The sequence below is a fragment of the Vanrija pseudolonga genome, chromosome 4 (assembly GCF_020906515.1).
Source record: "Vanrija pseudolonga chromosome 4, complete sequence".
Lineage (NCBI taxonomy): Eukaryota > Fungi > Basidiomycota > Tremellomycetes > Trichosporonales > Trichosporonaceae > Vanrija > Vanrija pseudolonga.
Window position 1 is genome coordinate 1744516 of NC_085852.1, and position 12470 is coordinate 1756985.

Genomic DNA, 12470 nt, shown 5'->3' on the forward strand with positions numbered 1-12470 from the left:
CACCGCGGCCATGTCCTCGGTCTTATCCCACACTGATTATGAGATTCATGTTCCATCTAACACTTTAATCCATACACACAACATTATGCACACTACCGCCGTCCTGTCTACGCAATCTCGGCCCCAACCTTTGACTCGTGCTCAGACACCTCGGTGTGCTGCTTCTGCAGGGACGACGCATACGACAGCGAGTTGAGCGCCCGGTCGGGGTACGGTGGGATGCCGTCGGGCGGGAAGACCTTCTTCTGGCGGAACTGCATGTGCCTGCTCGGGCCGGCGAACAGCGCGTCCATGCACTCGATCGGAATGCCCTTGGTGTCGGGCACCCAAAAGTAGGTGAAGACGAATGTCGCAAAGCAGCACCCGGCGAAGAAGATGAACAGACCCCACTTTAGCTTCAGTTGCAGGTCGAGCGCGGCCATGGTCGACGCAAACGACGCGAGCCACTGGCACATGGCGGCGAATGAGCCAGTGAGGGACCGCAGGCGGATCGGGAAGATCTCGCTGCTCACGATCCACGGCAGGCCGTTGCCGCCAAAGGACCAGAACATGGAGTACGTCATGATGAAGAAGATGGCCGCGTTGGCGCCTGCCTTGGACGACTTTGACAGCGGCACACCGTCGGTCGGGTGCGCGATCTTGACAAAGACGCCAAGGTAGATGAGGCACAAGGTGCACGCGGCCGCCGAGATGAGCCAGGGTTTCCGCCTGCCGGACCTGTCGACAATGAACAGGAAGAAGATGAACGAGCCGACAGCCTTGATCAAACCGTATATGCCCGTGTACAGCGCGACATTGCTGATACCGATCGACTTGAAGATGGTCGGCGAGTAGTAGTTGATGACGACCGCACCGCTAAAGTTCTGGAAGAGGAACATGAAGAAGGTGACTATGATCCTGTGGCGCGTGCTCTTGACGTGGATAATCTCGCCAAACGCGCCACGGAGGTAGCCCATGATGCCGCCCTGCCCCTTGCCCCCTCCGAGGGTCGCCTCTTCACGCATGACGGACCGGACCATACCGACCTCCTCCTGGATGTACTGGGAGTCTGAGGGGAGCTTGCGGATCCAAGTGAGGATAGCGAGCGCCTCCTCGTCCCTTCCTTTGCGGAGGAGAAACGCGGGCGACTCTTTGAGGAAGAAGGTGCCGATGCCCAGCAGGCCGCCAGGGATCAGCTGGATGGCCATGGGGATCTTCCACGACTTTGTGCTCGTCACGTCCATGTGCGTGTTGATGCCAAAGTTGATCCAGAAACCGACGAGCGCGCCGGCCTGGTACATGATTTCGAAGAAGCCCGTCAGCTGGCCGCGGATAGCTGGAGGCGACAGCTCGGAGATGAACGTCGGGATCACCGCCGTGAAGCACCCGACAGCGAGGCCGGTGATCACACGGCCGGCGTACTGCATCGCCAGGGAATGGTCGGACGCGAACATGAGGATGGCGCCGACGTTGAACACGACCGCGGCGACCTGGAGCGGGAACCGGCGCCCGAGCGTCTCCATCGCGGGCCACGCGAACAGTGCGCCAAAGAACGCGCCCGACAGGTACACGGACGTGAGGTTGGATATTGTCTGTCGCTTGCGGTCGGCGCTCATCTGCGTGATGCCGTGTGCGTCCTGGAACGACTTGCGCGCGATGGTTGTCCCGACAAACGCTGTGGCGGTTAGTTAGTTTAGCCCTGGCTGGGTGGTCCAACTCCGGTCAATTTCCGGGGCCAGCTCCGGGATTGCCATTGAGCCCCGAGACAACAAGTGACGTGACTCGACGTCGTCGCAGCACGACTCACCACCATCATAGCCGAATGTCAGAGCGCCGAAGGCTGGGGGCGGCGTGAGCTCATGTTTCAAAGGATACTTCTGTGCCAAACCAAACGTACAGCATACGAGGGCGAGGGTGTAGATGCGCGCGTTGTAGACGGCCTTTGGGGTGGGGCGGTCCTCTACAATCTGGAACCCGCCCATGGTGTGTGGGGTGTCGTGATGCTACGAGCAGGTCGTGCGGCTTGCCGAGTCGCGTTAGAGCCTTTGATCCGTGAAAGACACTGGTCGCTTGGTCAGGTGTCGTCGTCGTCGTCGTCTTTCGGCGCTGACGGAGCGAGGAAGGCCCTCGGCAAAATCAACAACAGCGCGCGTGACTTGCGCGCAGCTGCAAAGCCGTGGACTGGCGACGGCTAGAATCAAGAGAATGGTACCGACAAAGGATGAGATGGGAGAGTGGGCATTGTGAGGAGCAAGCACGTCTGGCTCTCAAGTTTGTATTGTGGAGTTGGGTCAGAGGACCATGGTGGTGACCGTCACTCGCGGCAGGCACTCCTGCTGCAGTTGCCAAACGAGGTGGACAAAGGGTGGACCAGGTCAGGACGAAACCAAAAAGCCAAGCCAGTGCTAATACCTCGTAAGGGCCGGTCTACACGCGACGACGGAGTAAAAGCCTCTTGGGCCTGGGGGCCTTGGACGCGCTGCCTCTGCGCCTCCTGCTCCACCACCAGGGAAGCCCAGACCTTCACCCGTACACTTTAATTTTTCGCAGTCAAGTGCGAAGCACCATCACCGCGGGGCTTCATCACATGGATCTCGAGCCATCCGCCCCTGGCTGGGGGCAGGTAGCCGCCGGCTTGGACGTGCGCGCGCGCGAGCGAGCGAGCAAGGGAGCAAGCGGGGCGAGCAGTGCGGCAATGTCGGCTTGATAGCTGGCTATTACACCGTTCGCTTGCATTCACCGCGCTGCAGCATGAGTGGGCAAGCGAGTGCGTGGGATCTGACAGGCAGTCGCGTCATTCATCTGTGCACGGCGACGGCGAGGAAGGTCGCGATCGCAGCAGCGGGCGGTTCCAGTGGCTGAATGGCGTCGCGTTGCGTCGAGTTGCGTGCGTGCTCGCGTTGCGCTGTTGCCGAAAGCGCAGAAGCCTGGCCACACACACGCACAATGGTGGCCGCCGGCGCGCGTGAGGCGGTGCGCGCGCGGCCACTCCGACACCGCGTCAGTACGCACGCCGCTTCCACGGATTTGGTTTGCGAGATCTAGGCCGGCGAAATGGGTGGCCTGCCTCCGTCATCAGCTCCGCTCCGCTCGGTCAAGTCCGCGCCGGGGGCTGTGACGACAGCGTGAGTCGCTCGCAGGATCGCAGGACGCAGGCACGTTCCCTCGATCAGGTGTCCTGCTTCAAGCGCCCTGGCGGCTATCGGCGTCGCGGCGACCGTCGGTGCCGAGGACGGGTGCGGCGGGTCGAGGCTGAATGAGAGAGAGGACGGGGTCTGATCTGGTGTTTGGCGACAGGGCGGCGTTGCAGCTACGTCTGTTTGGTCTTGTTTGGCAGTGTGCATTGCCAGCATGAGGTGATGTCTTCTTGAAGTTGGCAGTCACAGACGAGGTCCGTTGTACGACGCTCGCTCTAGCGGTGACTGGCTGCGAGGCACCGACATTAGTGGCAGCGGAAGCAAACCAAGAAGTATGTGCTGGGTCCTCTGCAGTGACAGACCCGCCAGGCGGTGTGAAACCCAGTCGACAACTGTGCGGACACTGTCCGCTGCGTCAAGACGGCCATCCCATAGAGGCTGCGCCCCAGTCTGTCCCGACAGCAGACCGCTGCACATTGGTCAGATGCCACTGCCGCTCCTTCCCCATAAGGGCCCCTGCCGGTTCTGCGGCAATGCCACCAAGAGCCAACCCCATTGGCCAGGCGGGTATATGTGACTGGGTGGATAAGACACGAGGCTGTGGTTGGACAACCTGACCCGGAGTCTAGTCTGGCATGCAGGCAGCAAGCATGACGTGACTGAGGACGGACCGCTGTTTGAACATGACATGTCCTGTTCGAAAGCAACGTGCTGCTGCGCTCTGACCAAGACGTGAGGAATGCACCGCGTCCACTTTCGTGTCCTCGGCGGCGACTGATCTTAAATGCACCACCCCGGCCATCGGTTTCGCGTCTCGGTTCATGGTAGCGCAGAGCTTAGATTGTAAAAGGCAATGGGTCATGGGTTGCTGGCTCGCCGGCGGCATCAGATTGCCTGTGACTCGCGGATAGATTCGCAAAATCATGTTGCTGCTTGACGACCCGGGCCGGTAATGACTCTAAACTTGATTAGCGATCCGGAGACGACTCGGTGGCGGCGACGCGGGTGTTCGAAATCGCGCCCGTGGACCGTCGTGATCACGTTCCGATGTGCTCGGTATGTGGGTGTCCCTCAGCCTTTGTGTATGTTGTAGATGCATGATCCGCCCGTATTGCAAGTGCTCCACTCGTGACCCCACGTCCTCCTCCTCGGTGACGCCGCCGTGACGAAAGACAATTGTGATGTCAACACATGCCAAGCCGTCACGGCCTTGGCCAGTGAGGAGTTGTGCAAGTCTTGAGGGGGGATTGTATAAGTCGATTAGAAGGGGCTGTGTAATCTGCGCTAATTAGAATTTCGATTCCATCATTCGCCACCGAACTGTTCCGAAAGTCGAGTCTGCTTTGGGGGAGCAAGTCGTGGCGTCAGCCAGTTTCGACCCCGCCGCGCCACACCCGACGTGATTAGAAATTCATTCCTCTGGCACTCGCACGACCCCGCACAACACGACGCAACACATCGACGCATCCTCTTGCAACTACACTCTTCACCCACTCACGCCTCACGGCACCCCCCCACCCAACCCCGCGACGACTCCAAGCCGATCCTTCGACTGAGCGCCTGCACCCCAACCCCCACCCCCGTCCTCACCACCCGCGAGCACAGGCACGTTTGTTGACTTTTCGCCTCCTCGGACGACCCTTCCCCCTTCCCCCCGAGCCACCATGGCAGCCGACCACCCCATCGACCACCCGCTCGCGGCGCTCCCGCCGGGCCACTTCCTCGCCCTCCCGCCGACCTTCTCCAACGACCCCAACACCTCGCTCAGCACTACCTCGCACGCGGCGCCAGGGCTCGCGCCCAACGTCGCCTCGCTCGCCGCAGCAGACTTTGACGTCGACGTCCGCACGGGCTTCTTGCCCGGCAGCGCAAACGTCGCGCGCCTCCCTGCGCCCTACGACGTGTGGGAGGACGCGCTCGACGCCGCGGCCGGCACTCGCGTCGGAGATGGCCTCCGCCTCAACGGAGGGCGTGGGGACAAGGAAATGTCTTGGCGCGCAGCGGTGGCATCTCTGCCGACGCTTGATATTGCCGGGCTCAACGACCTCCCGCTCCTCCGCCGCGCGCACATTGTGCTCGCGTTCCTCACCCACTTTTATGTGCACTGCGCACCGGCGGCAACGCCCACGTCGCCGCACACGGTGCCGGCGTCGATCAGCGTGCCGCTGCTGGCGACCTCGCGCCTCGTCGGCCTGCCCCCGATCCTGACGTACGCCGACACGGTGCTGTGGAATGTCCTCCCCGAGGATCCGGACCGCCCGACCAACCTGGCCAACAACCCGCCGGAGCGCACGCTTGCGACGTTCACAAACACTCGCTCCGAGGCCATGTTCTACCTCGTCAGCGCAGAGTGCGAGGCCGCCGGCGCCGCCGCCCTTGCGCTCATGCGTCAGTGTCTCGACGAATTGTTCCTCGCCGACGAGCTCGCCCTGCGCCGTCTGACAGTGTACCTCCGCCAGCTGGCCGTTCTCATCGACCGCGTGGGTGACATCACGCTGAGGATGAACACCGAGGTCGACCCCGAGGAGTTCTACCACCTCATCCGACCATGGTTCCGCGGCGGCGACGCCGACGGACCTGGTTCGCCCGGCTGGCTCTTCCTCGGTACGGAACACGAGGCCCACGAGGCCGAGAACACATTTGCGCCGGCAAGCGCTGGGCGCAAGTTCTCTGGACCGTCTGCTGGCCAGTCGTCCCTCGTCCACGCCTTTGACATCTTCCTCACCGTCGACCACTCGGAGCGGGACGAAGAGGCAGAGCCTGCGCCGTCGGACGACCCAGACGCGCCCCCGATCCGGCTGAACGCGGTGCCCGTGCTGCCAGAGCACGTCGCCGAGGCCGAGGCTGAGGCCAAGGCCGCCCCGCCCAACCCGCACGCACGACCGGGAACCACGGCACCCGGCGGAGCCGTCGAGGCGACCTTCCTCCAGCGCATGCTGCAGTACATGCCGCTGCCGCACCGCACCTTCCTGCTGCACCTGTCGTCGCACCCGACGCCGCTGCGCCCGCTCGTCCTCGCACGCAAGGACACGCACCCGGCGCTCGCGAACGCGTACGACGGCGCGCTGGCCGCCCTCCGCAGGTTTAGGGACAAGCACATGCGTGTCGTGTCGCGCTTCATCATCCAGCAGGCGCGGCGGCAGCCCTCGGCGCGTGTGCGTGCCCTCCTCGGGCAGGAGGACGAGCCGGAGGAGGAGATCGAGGTGCACGTCGACGGGCTGCGCGGTACAGGCGGCACGCCGCTCATCCGCTTCCTGAAGCGGTGCCGGGATAACACGTCGCGCGCCATGGTGACGAGCAGCTAGAGGATAGAATGATACGAGCATTTCGGGTTGTAATTTTGTGTTTATTGTTATGGCTTGAACCAGGGTTTAGAGATGCATATCAGTGTGCACGTGGACTCGGAGGACTGGTTTGGATTGAGGAGCAGATGGAAGCGGCGGCGGCGGCGGCTCACCACTGCCACTGCCACTGCCACTTTGTTGTGTTTGTGAGACATGGACTGGTGGGCACTGGCTCGGCCACAGATCGTTCACTCTTGACGCTCGTGACTGTCACCGTCAACACCACAATCACAAGCACTAACCACCATCACCGTCGCACCAACACCATCGCTATGAGCGACGCGGAGCATCTAGAGCAGCGCGCTCATAGCGACACGGAGCATCTAGAGCAGCGCGCAGAGCGCCCACCCTCGGCGCTGAGCCTGCCAACTATGGCTGCCCCATCATCCGATCTCGCCGTCTCGTCGCCATCATCTGCTGGTCTCCAGACCCCCGCCCACCCTGCACCGACATTCCAGAGCCTCCTGCTCGCTAGCAGGCCGAGCATATACACCGACACACCTCGTGACCACCGCCTCGGTGAGATTGTCGAGGCGTACATTCGGCGGCGGCCCGCAACATCGAGCGAGAAGCGATATCAAATGGACCTCGAGGGGCTCCTGGGCCTCCCATATCGCGTCCGTTTCGATAACCTCGGGCTTGACGGCGACGTCGATCTCGACAAGGTCGCAGTCCACGGGCGCGGCGCTCTCAGAGACGTGCCTCTCCACCGTCGACTCTGCACCTGGCTCGCCGCAGGCTCGTCCGCCTCAGAGGCGACGGGCGGCTCAGAGGCGACGGGCGGCTCAGTAGCGCGGCGTCCAACGGCGCGTGAAACTGCAGCTCGGGACGCCCGTCGAGGCATTCGGCTGCCTGACATTGTCATCAGGGCGGTGGCCGACGCCGACAAAGTGAAACCGCCGTGCCCCTATACGCTCTCCGCCGTGGCCGAACTGAAGCGCGACGAGGACAAGATCAAGGCTGGTCTTGCGCAGGCCATTTACTACGCGGCCTTGGCAAACTCTCTGTCGGGCGCGCACCTCGGTGCGTTCATCTACAGGACTCGCTTCGTCCGCCTCTTTGTCATTGGCCCCGAGACGGTGGCCGTGGAGCTCGAGCTCGGCGTCGACAGTGCGCCCGGGGAGTCAACGCCGACGAGGCGGAGCGCGGCCGAGTTTGTCGAGCTGCTGAGGTCGCTCTCGTGCCGTACTGTGGCCAGCAAACTCCCTTGGGACCTGAAGGCTCCCACTCAGATCCCCGGTGTTGACGAGCCCGATTGGGCTGCAGTGGCAATTATGGGGGCATGGTCAGTCGCCGCGCACCAGATGCTCTTGGACCTGCCCATCGACGGGCCGTTCCCAGCCCTACCGGCCTCGCAACTGCACCTCGCAGAGCACGGGTACGACCAGCAGCTCCTCAACACCCTCTCGCTCGACACTGACGCTGTCGCTCGGCCCATTGCGGCGCTTGCGAGACGCGAGCTTGCCAAGAAGGGGAAGGGCCGCCAGCAGCTGGCGGATCCCGGTGCGGATCATCGGCCGTCCGGCGCGTCCTCCCACTTAGACGCGAGCGGAGCTGGCGAGCGAGGTGACACCGACGTGGCCCACCCGGATGCCCAGAGACGCCGCACCATCCAGGCTGCGACGCGTTCCGAGGCCAGGTCGCCGGAAGCCGCCGAGGGCCAGAGCGTCGGCAAGAGCAAACGCCGTCGCGAGACCGACACTGGCGACGACGCCGGCTGGTCAGGAGACGACGAGGGTGGCAGCGTCGATGACGGGACGGACGACGACGGCAACGAGCCTGCGGCGACGAGCACCATGCTGCTCCCACAGCCGGAAGTGGAGCTCCCCTTGCCCTTGCCGTCCAGCCCGTTCTGGGACGATGACGACGCCGCGTTCGAGGATTCCGATATGAGCCTCCCGCCCGAGGAATTCCTCGACTTCTTCGGAGAGTCCGGGCTCAACCTTGTCATGGTCAGCTCGGAGGAGATGACCCGCCTTGTTGCCAGTGTGGAGCCTCCTGCCACCACAACGACAAGGACCGTCCCCGAGCCGCACGCCAAGCCCGTGTCCGCTGGCCATCTCAACTCGTCCTTGTCGGCGCTGGGTCTTTTCTAGTTAGCGACGCGCAACCAGGGCGCAGTGCGTAGTACACTGTTCTTTCCACGGGGGGGGCGGGGTCTAGAGTGCGATGTCGAGCTTGTTAATGTGGTTGTTGTGCATGTTCCAGTTAAGAGACGGTAGATGCATTTTGAGAGAGATTGAAAAGGGATGGCTCGGGTTGTCGTTGACCTATGCCACCGCCGCCACTGCCGTCGTTGTTGCCTGTTGCAGCCGCCACTGCCACTGCCACTGCCACTGCCACTTGTTGTTTTGTGAGACATGAACGGGTGGGCCACTCACTCGTTCGCCCCCAACTCGCTCGCTCGCTCGCTCGCTCTTGACGCTTGTCACCGTGGCTATCAGCACCACAATCACAATCACGCACCACCATCACCGTCGCCCAACACCATCGCGATGCGTGACGCACGGCATCCAGAGCAGCGCGCAGAGCACCTGGAGCAGCATCCAGCGCACCCACCGTCGTCGACGCTGAGCCCGGCGGCTCTCTCTGTACCGGCAGCCGACCTCGCCGGCGCGTCTTCGCCGTCGTCTGCCGGACTGCAGACACCCCAGATCCCAGCGGCGACGTTTCGCACGCTGCTGTACCGCGACAAGCCGACCGTCTACACCGACGAGCCGCGCGACGTCGAGGTTGTTGGCGAAGTGGAAGCGTACGTCGCACTCGACCCTACAGTTTGCAGGGAAGCGGAGTATCGCACCAGGCTCCGCGGCATCCTCGGGCTCGCATATCGCGTCCAGTATGGCCTGCTCAGTGTAAACGACGACGTCGACCTCGACATTGTCGCTGTCTACGGGCGTGATGGACTGCACCAAGTACCCCTGCATCGCCGCCTCTCCGCCTGGCTCGCAGCCGCCTCATCAGCCTCAGCCTCGGCCACCGACGCCGCCGCTGCCGCTCGGGGCTCGTCTTCATCACGCCCGCGTACAGCCAAGCAGAAGGCCCCTTCTGACGCAAGGCGAGGGATCCGGGCGCCGGACCTTGTCATTGGAGCACGAGCACGAGCACGAGCACGGGCCGACGCCAACGCCAACGCCAACGCCAACACCAACGCCAACGCCAACGCCAACGCCAACGCCAACGCCAACGCCAACGCCAACACCAACGCCAACACCAACGCCGACGACGCCGCCGCCGCCCCGGCCGCCGCAACCTCGGCGCGCCCGTACAGCATCGCGGCTGTTGTCGAGGTGAAGCGAGCTGAAGCCGTGGTCAAGGCCGGGCTGGCGCAGGCCTTGTACTACTCGGCACTCGCAAACCCCTCTCGGGCGCACAGCTCGGCTTGTTCGTGTATCGAAGCCGCTTCGTGCGGCTCTTCGCTCTGGGAGGGGACGAGGTGGCGGTGGAGCTTGACCTGCGCGATACCCCGCACGACCCCGCCGTGCCGACGAGGCAGAGCTCCGCCAGCTTTGTCGAGACACTTGGCAAGCTCAATTGCCGTGCTGTCGCGGACAAGCTGCTCTGGGACTTGAGGGCGCGCACGGAGACCGACGGCTCCGACCAGCCGGATTGGGAGGCGTTGGCGGCGATGCGCGCCTGGTCGGTGGCAGCACACCAGCTCCTTCTGGATTTGCCCATCGAGGGGCCTTTTCCCGCCTTCCCGCCGTCGCCGGCGCTACTCGACACGCATGGCTACGTCTCGCAGACGGCCACCGCGCTCCCCCTCGGCGACGACGCTGTCGCCCGGCCTATCGCAGCCCTTGCGAGCAGTGAGCTCAAAGCGAAGAAGAAGAGTCGCCGGCAATCAGCAGGCGCAGGTACCGATCAGCCGCCTAGCGCATCCCACTTGGACGCGAGCGGCGATGGCGACGGCATGGCCGCCCGTGGCGCCAAGAAGCGCCGCGTCGACAACGCCGCAGCGCGTCCAGCAGCCAGCGCGCCGGCAGCCGCTGACGGTGAGGGCGAGGGTATCGGCACGAGCCGCCACCGCGCGGCCATCGACGCTGCCGACGACGGCTGGGCAGGTGACGACGAAGCTAGCGCCAGCATCAATGGCGAGACGGACGACGAGGATGCCGAGGAGCCCGAGGCACACGCCGACACGGTACTCGGCCCGCTCCCCCAAGTCGAGCTCCCGTTACCGCTGCTGTCGAGTCCGGGCGCGGACGCCGACATGTGGGACTCGGACGCCAGTCTTCCGCCCGAGCAATTCCTCGAGTGGTTCGCCGAGTCCGGGCTGAGCCTCGTCATCGTCAGCCGCGAAGAGATGAGCCGCCTCATTGCCAGTGTCGCGCCTCGGCCTGCTGTTGCGACGACGACGGCCGCCGACGCCGAGCCACGAGCCAAGCAAGTGTCGGGTGGCGGCGCTGATTCGTCCCTCTCGGCACTCGGTCTGTTCTAGCCGCCGGCGCGCTCACCATTGATATCGCCACACTCTCCACGTCTGCATACTCGGAAACACATGTTGTCATTGTCCTCTCAGTTGCATGTATACATACACATACTAAACAAAGCGCTGCACAACGACAGCATTTTGGAGCTTTGCCTGCTCGACCGTCTCGCCGTCGGGCAGCTCGCGCGACGGGAACGTGGTCTGGAGCACGAACGCGCGCGGGTCAGGCCGGGACGCGGCGACAAACGCGCGCAGGTCGGCGACCGTGTGGTCGAGGTTGACGCGCGCGACGAGGCGCGTGCCGTCGCCCAGGCGGATCTGGATGGAGGTGGTGGGCTTGGCATCGTCGACCTTGAACTCGCGGGCTGGTGCCGCAGCGGCCGGGGCAGGAGCGGACGCAGGCGCGCTGCTGCTCGACGCTGCTGCGGGCGCGGGCGAGCCGAGCCGGTTCCCGCCGCCAGAGAAGGCCTTGAGCGGGCCCTTCGGCGGCGGGGTGTAGTCCTCGTTTGTGCGCTGGTCGACGAGCAGCTCGATGCGCTGTCCGAACCGCACGTTGAACAGGCTCAGCGGCGCACGGCCGGCATGGATCGCCTCGAGCAGCTCGCGGTTGCCCGGCTCGTCGTACCGGTACAGCTCGCCGTCCTCGATGCTGAAGCCGTCGCGCCAGAAGGTGACGCGGCGGCGCGCGACCTCGGCGCCGGCCTCGTCGTCGTCTTCCTCGTCCTCGTCGTCATCTTCGTCCGCAAAGGCCCCAGGCACGCGCTGGCGCGGGGCGCGCGACGCCGCACCAGCGCCAACCTGCACGCTTGGCGTCTCGTCCGAGCCGAGCGTGTGCCCGACCCCGCCCCACGGGTTCGCCGCCGCCGCCTGCTGCTGCGGCTCCTCGGCAGGCGGTCCAGCCCTGGGATCGTCAGCGAGGCCTTGGGGCACAACTCACTGCCTCGCCTGGTTGAGGATGTCGTCGACGAGCCCACGCCCGCCGCGCTGGTCGGGGTTCTGCACCGCGAGGCCGGAGCGCTCGCCACCAGTGTACAGCTCGTTTCCGCGCCGGCGCGCCGCCTCGTCCTCGTCCTCGTCGTCGTCCTCGCCGCCGCCCCACTGCCCGATACGGCCGACACGCGCGGGCCCGCGCCGCCCCCAGCCCTCGGGGAGCGCCTCGGCCGGCGCGCCGCTCAACGTACGGGCGCCGCCTGGCGCGGCGTCGGCAGCCGACTCGGCCAGCGCCGCGTCGAGCTCGTCCTCCTCGTCGGCGTGCTCGCCGTAGTCGCCTGCCTCCTGCGCAGCGTAGTAGTCTTCGATTGCGCCCTGGGGGAAAAAAGAGCGTGGTCAGTCGGGTCCTTTGGCACTGCTTCTGGCTCCGCTCACCTCGAGCGACACGCCGTTGGAGAGGAAGCGTGTTGCGTCGGCTGGGGTCGCCGCTGTAATGGCCACAAAGTTGTCGACGTCTGCGTGGGTTAGCTTATCATGTGCTGAGATCGCTACGTTACCCACCCTCCTGCGTTGGGTTGAGGCCGGGCATTGTGGATATGGGTGGTTGAGAGGTGTTGGGGGTGACAGCAGAAAGAGTTAATGACGACA

General features: G+C 64.5%; 5 protein-coding genes across 5 annotated transcripts; 3 read left to right on the forward strand and 2 right to left on the reverse strand.

The window, feature by feature from the left end:
• Nucleotides 1-107: 107 nt before the first annotated feature.
• qutD_0 (putative quinate permease) lies at nucleotides 108-1961 on the reverse strand (the record flags this gene model as incomplete). The annotated part of the gene is made up of 2 exons (XM_062772488.1): nucleotides 108-1654; nucleotides 1787-1961. 2 exons carry the CDS (start codon nucleotides 1959-1961, stop codon nucleotides 108-110), a joined length of 1722 nt encoding a protein of 573 aa, XP_062628472.1.
• A 2819-nt stretch (nucleotides 1962-4780) lies between these two features.
• Nucleotides 4781-6421, forward strand: BNA2 (Indoleamine 2,3-dioxygenase; the record flags this gene model as incomplete). Its single annotated transcript, XM_062772489.1, has 1 exon — nucleotides 4781-6421. One exon carries the CDS (start codon nucleotides 4781-4783, stop codon nucleotides 6419-6421), a length of 1641 nt encoding a protein of 546 aa, XP_062628473.1.
• A 311-nt stretch (nucleotides 6422-6732) lies between these two features.
• On the forward strand, nucleotides 6733-8556 carry LOC62_04G005931 (uncharacterized protein; the record flags this gene model as incomplete). The annotated part of the gene is made up of 1 exon (XM_062772490.1): nucleotides 6733-8556. One exon carries the CDS (start codon nucleotides 6733-6735, stop codon nucleotides 8554-8556), a length of 1824 nt encoding a protein of 607 aa, XP_062628474.1.
• Nucleotides 8557-8955: 399 nt separating this feature from the next.
• LOC62_04G005932 (uncharacterized protein) lies at nucleotides 8956-10901 on the forward strand (the record flags this gene model as incomplete). The annotated part of the gene is made up of 2 exons (XM_062772491.1): nucleotides 8956-9866; nucleotides 9968-10901. The coding sequence occupies 2 exons, from the start codon at nucleotides 8956-8958 to the stop codon at nucleotides 10899-10901; spliced, it is 1845 nt and encodes a 614-aa protein (XP_062628475.1).
• Nucleotides 10902-11003: 102 nt separating this feature from the next.
• ubx3_1 (UBX domain-containing protein 3) lies at nucleotides 11004-12440 on the reverse strand (the record flags this gene model as incomplete). The annotated part of the gene is made up of 4 exons (XM_062772492.1): nucleotides 12384-12440; nucleotides 12258-12337; nucleotides 11830-12197; nucleotides 11004-11793 (listed from the first exon to the last, which is right to left on the reverse strand). Exons 1-4 carry the CDS (start codon nucleotides 12409-12411, stop codon nucleotides 11004-11006), a joined length of 1266 nt encoding a protein of 421 aa, XP_062628476.1. The 5' UTR covers nucleotides 12412-12440.
• Between the last annotated feature and the right edge of the window lie 30 nt (nucleotides 12441-12470).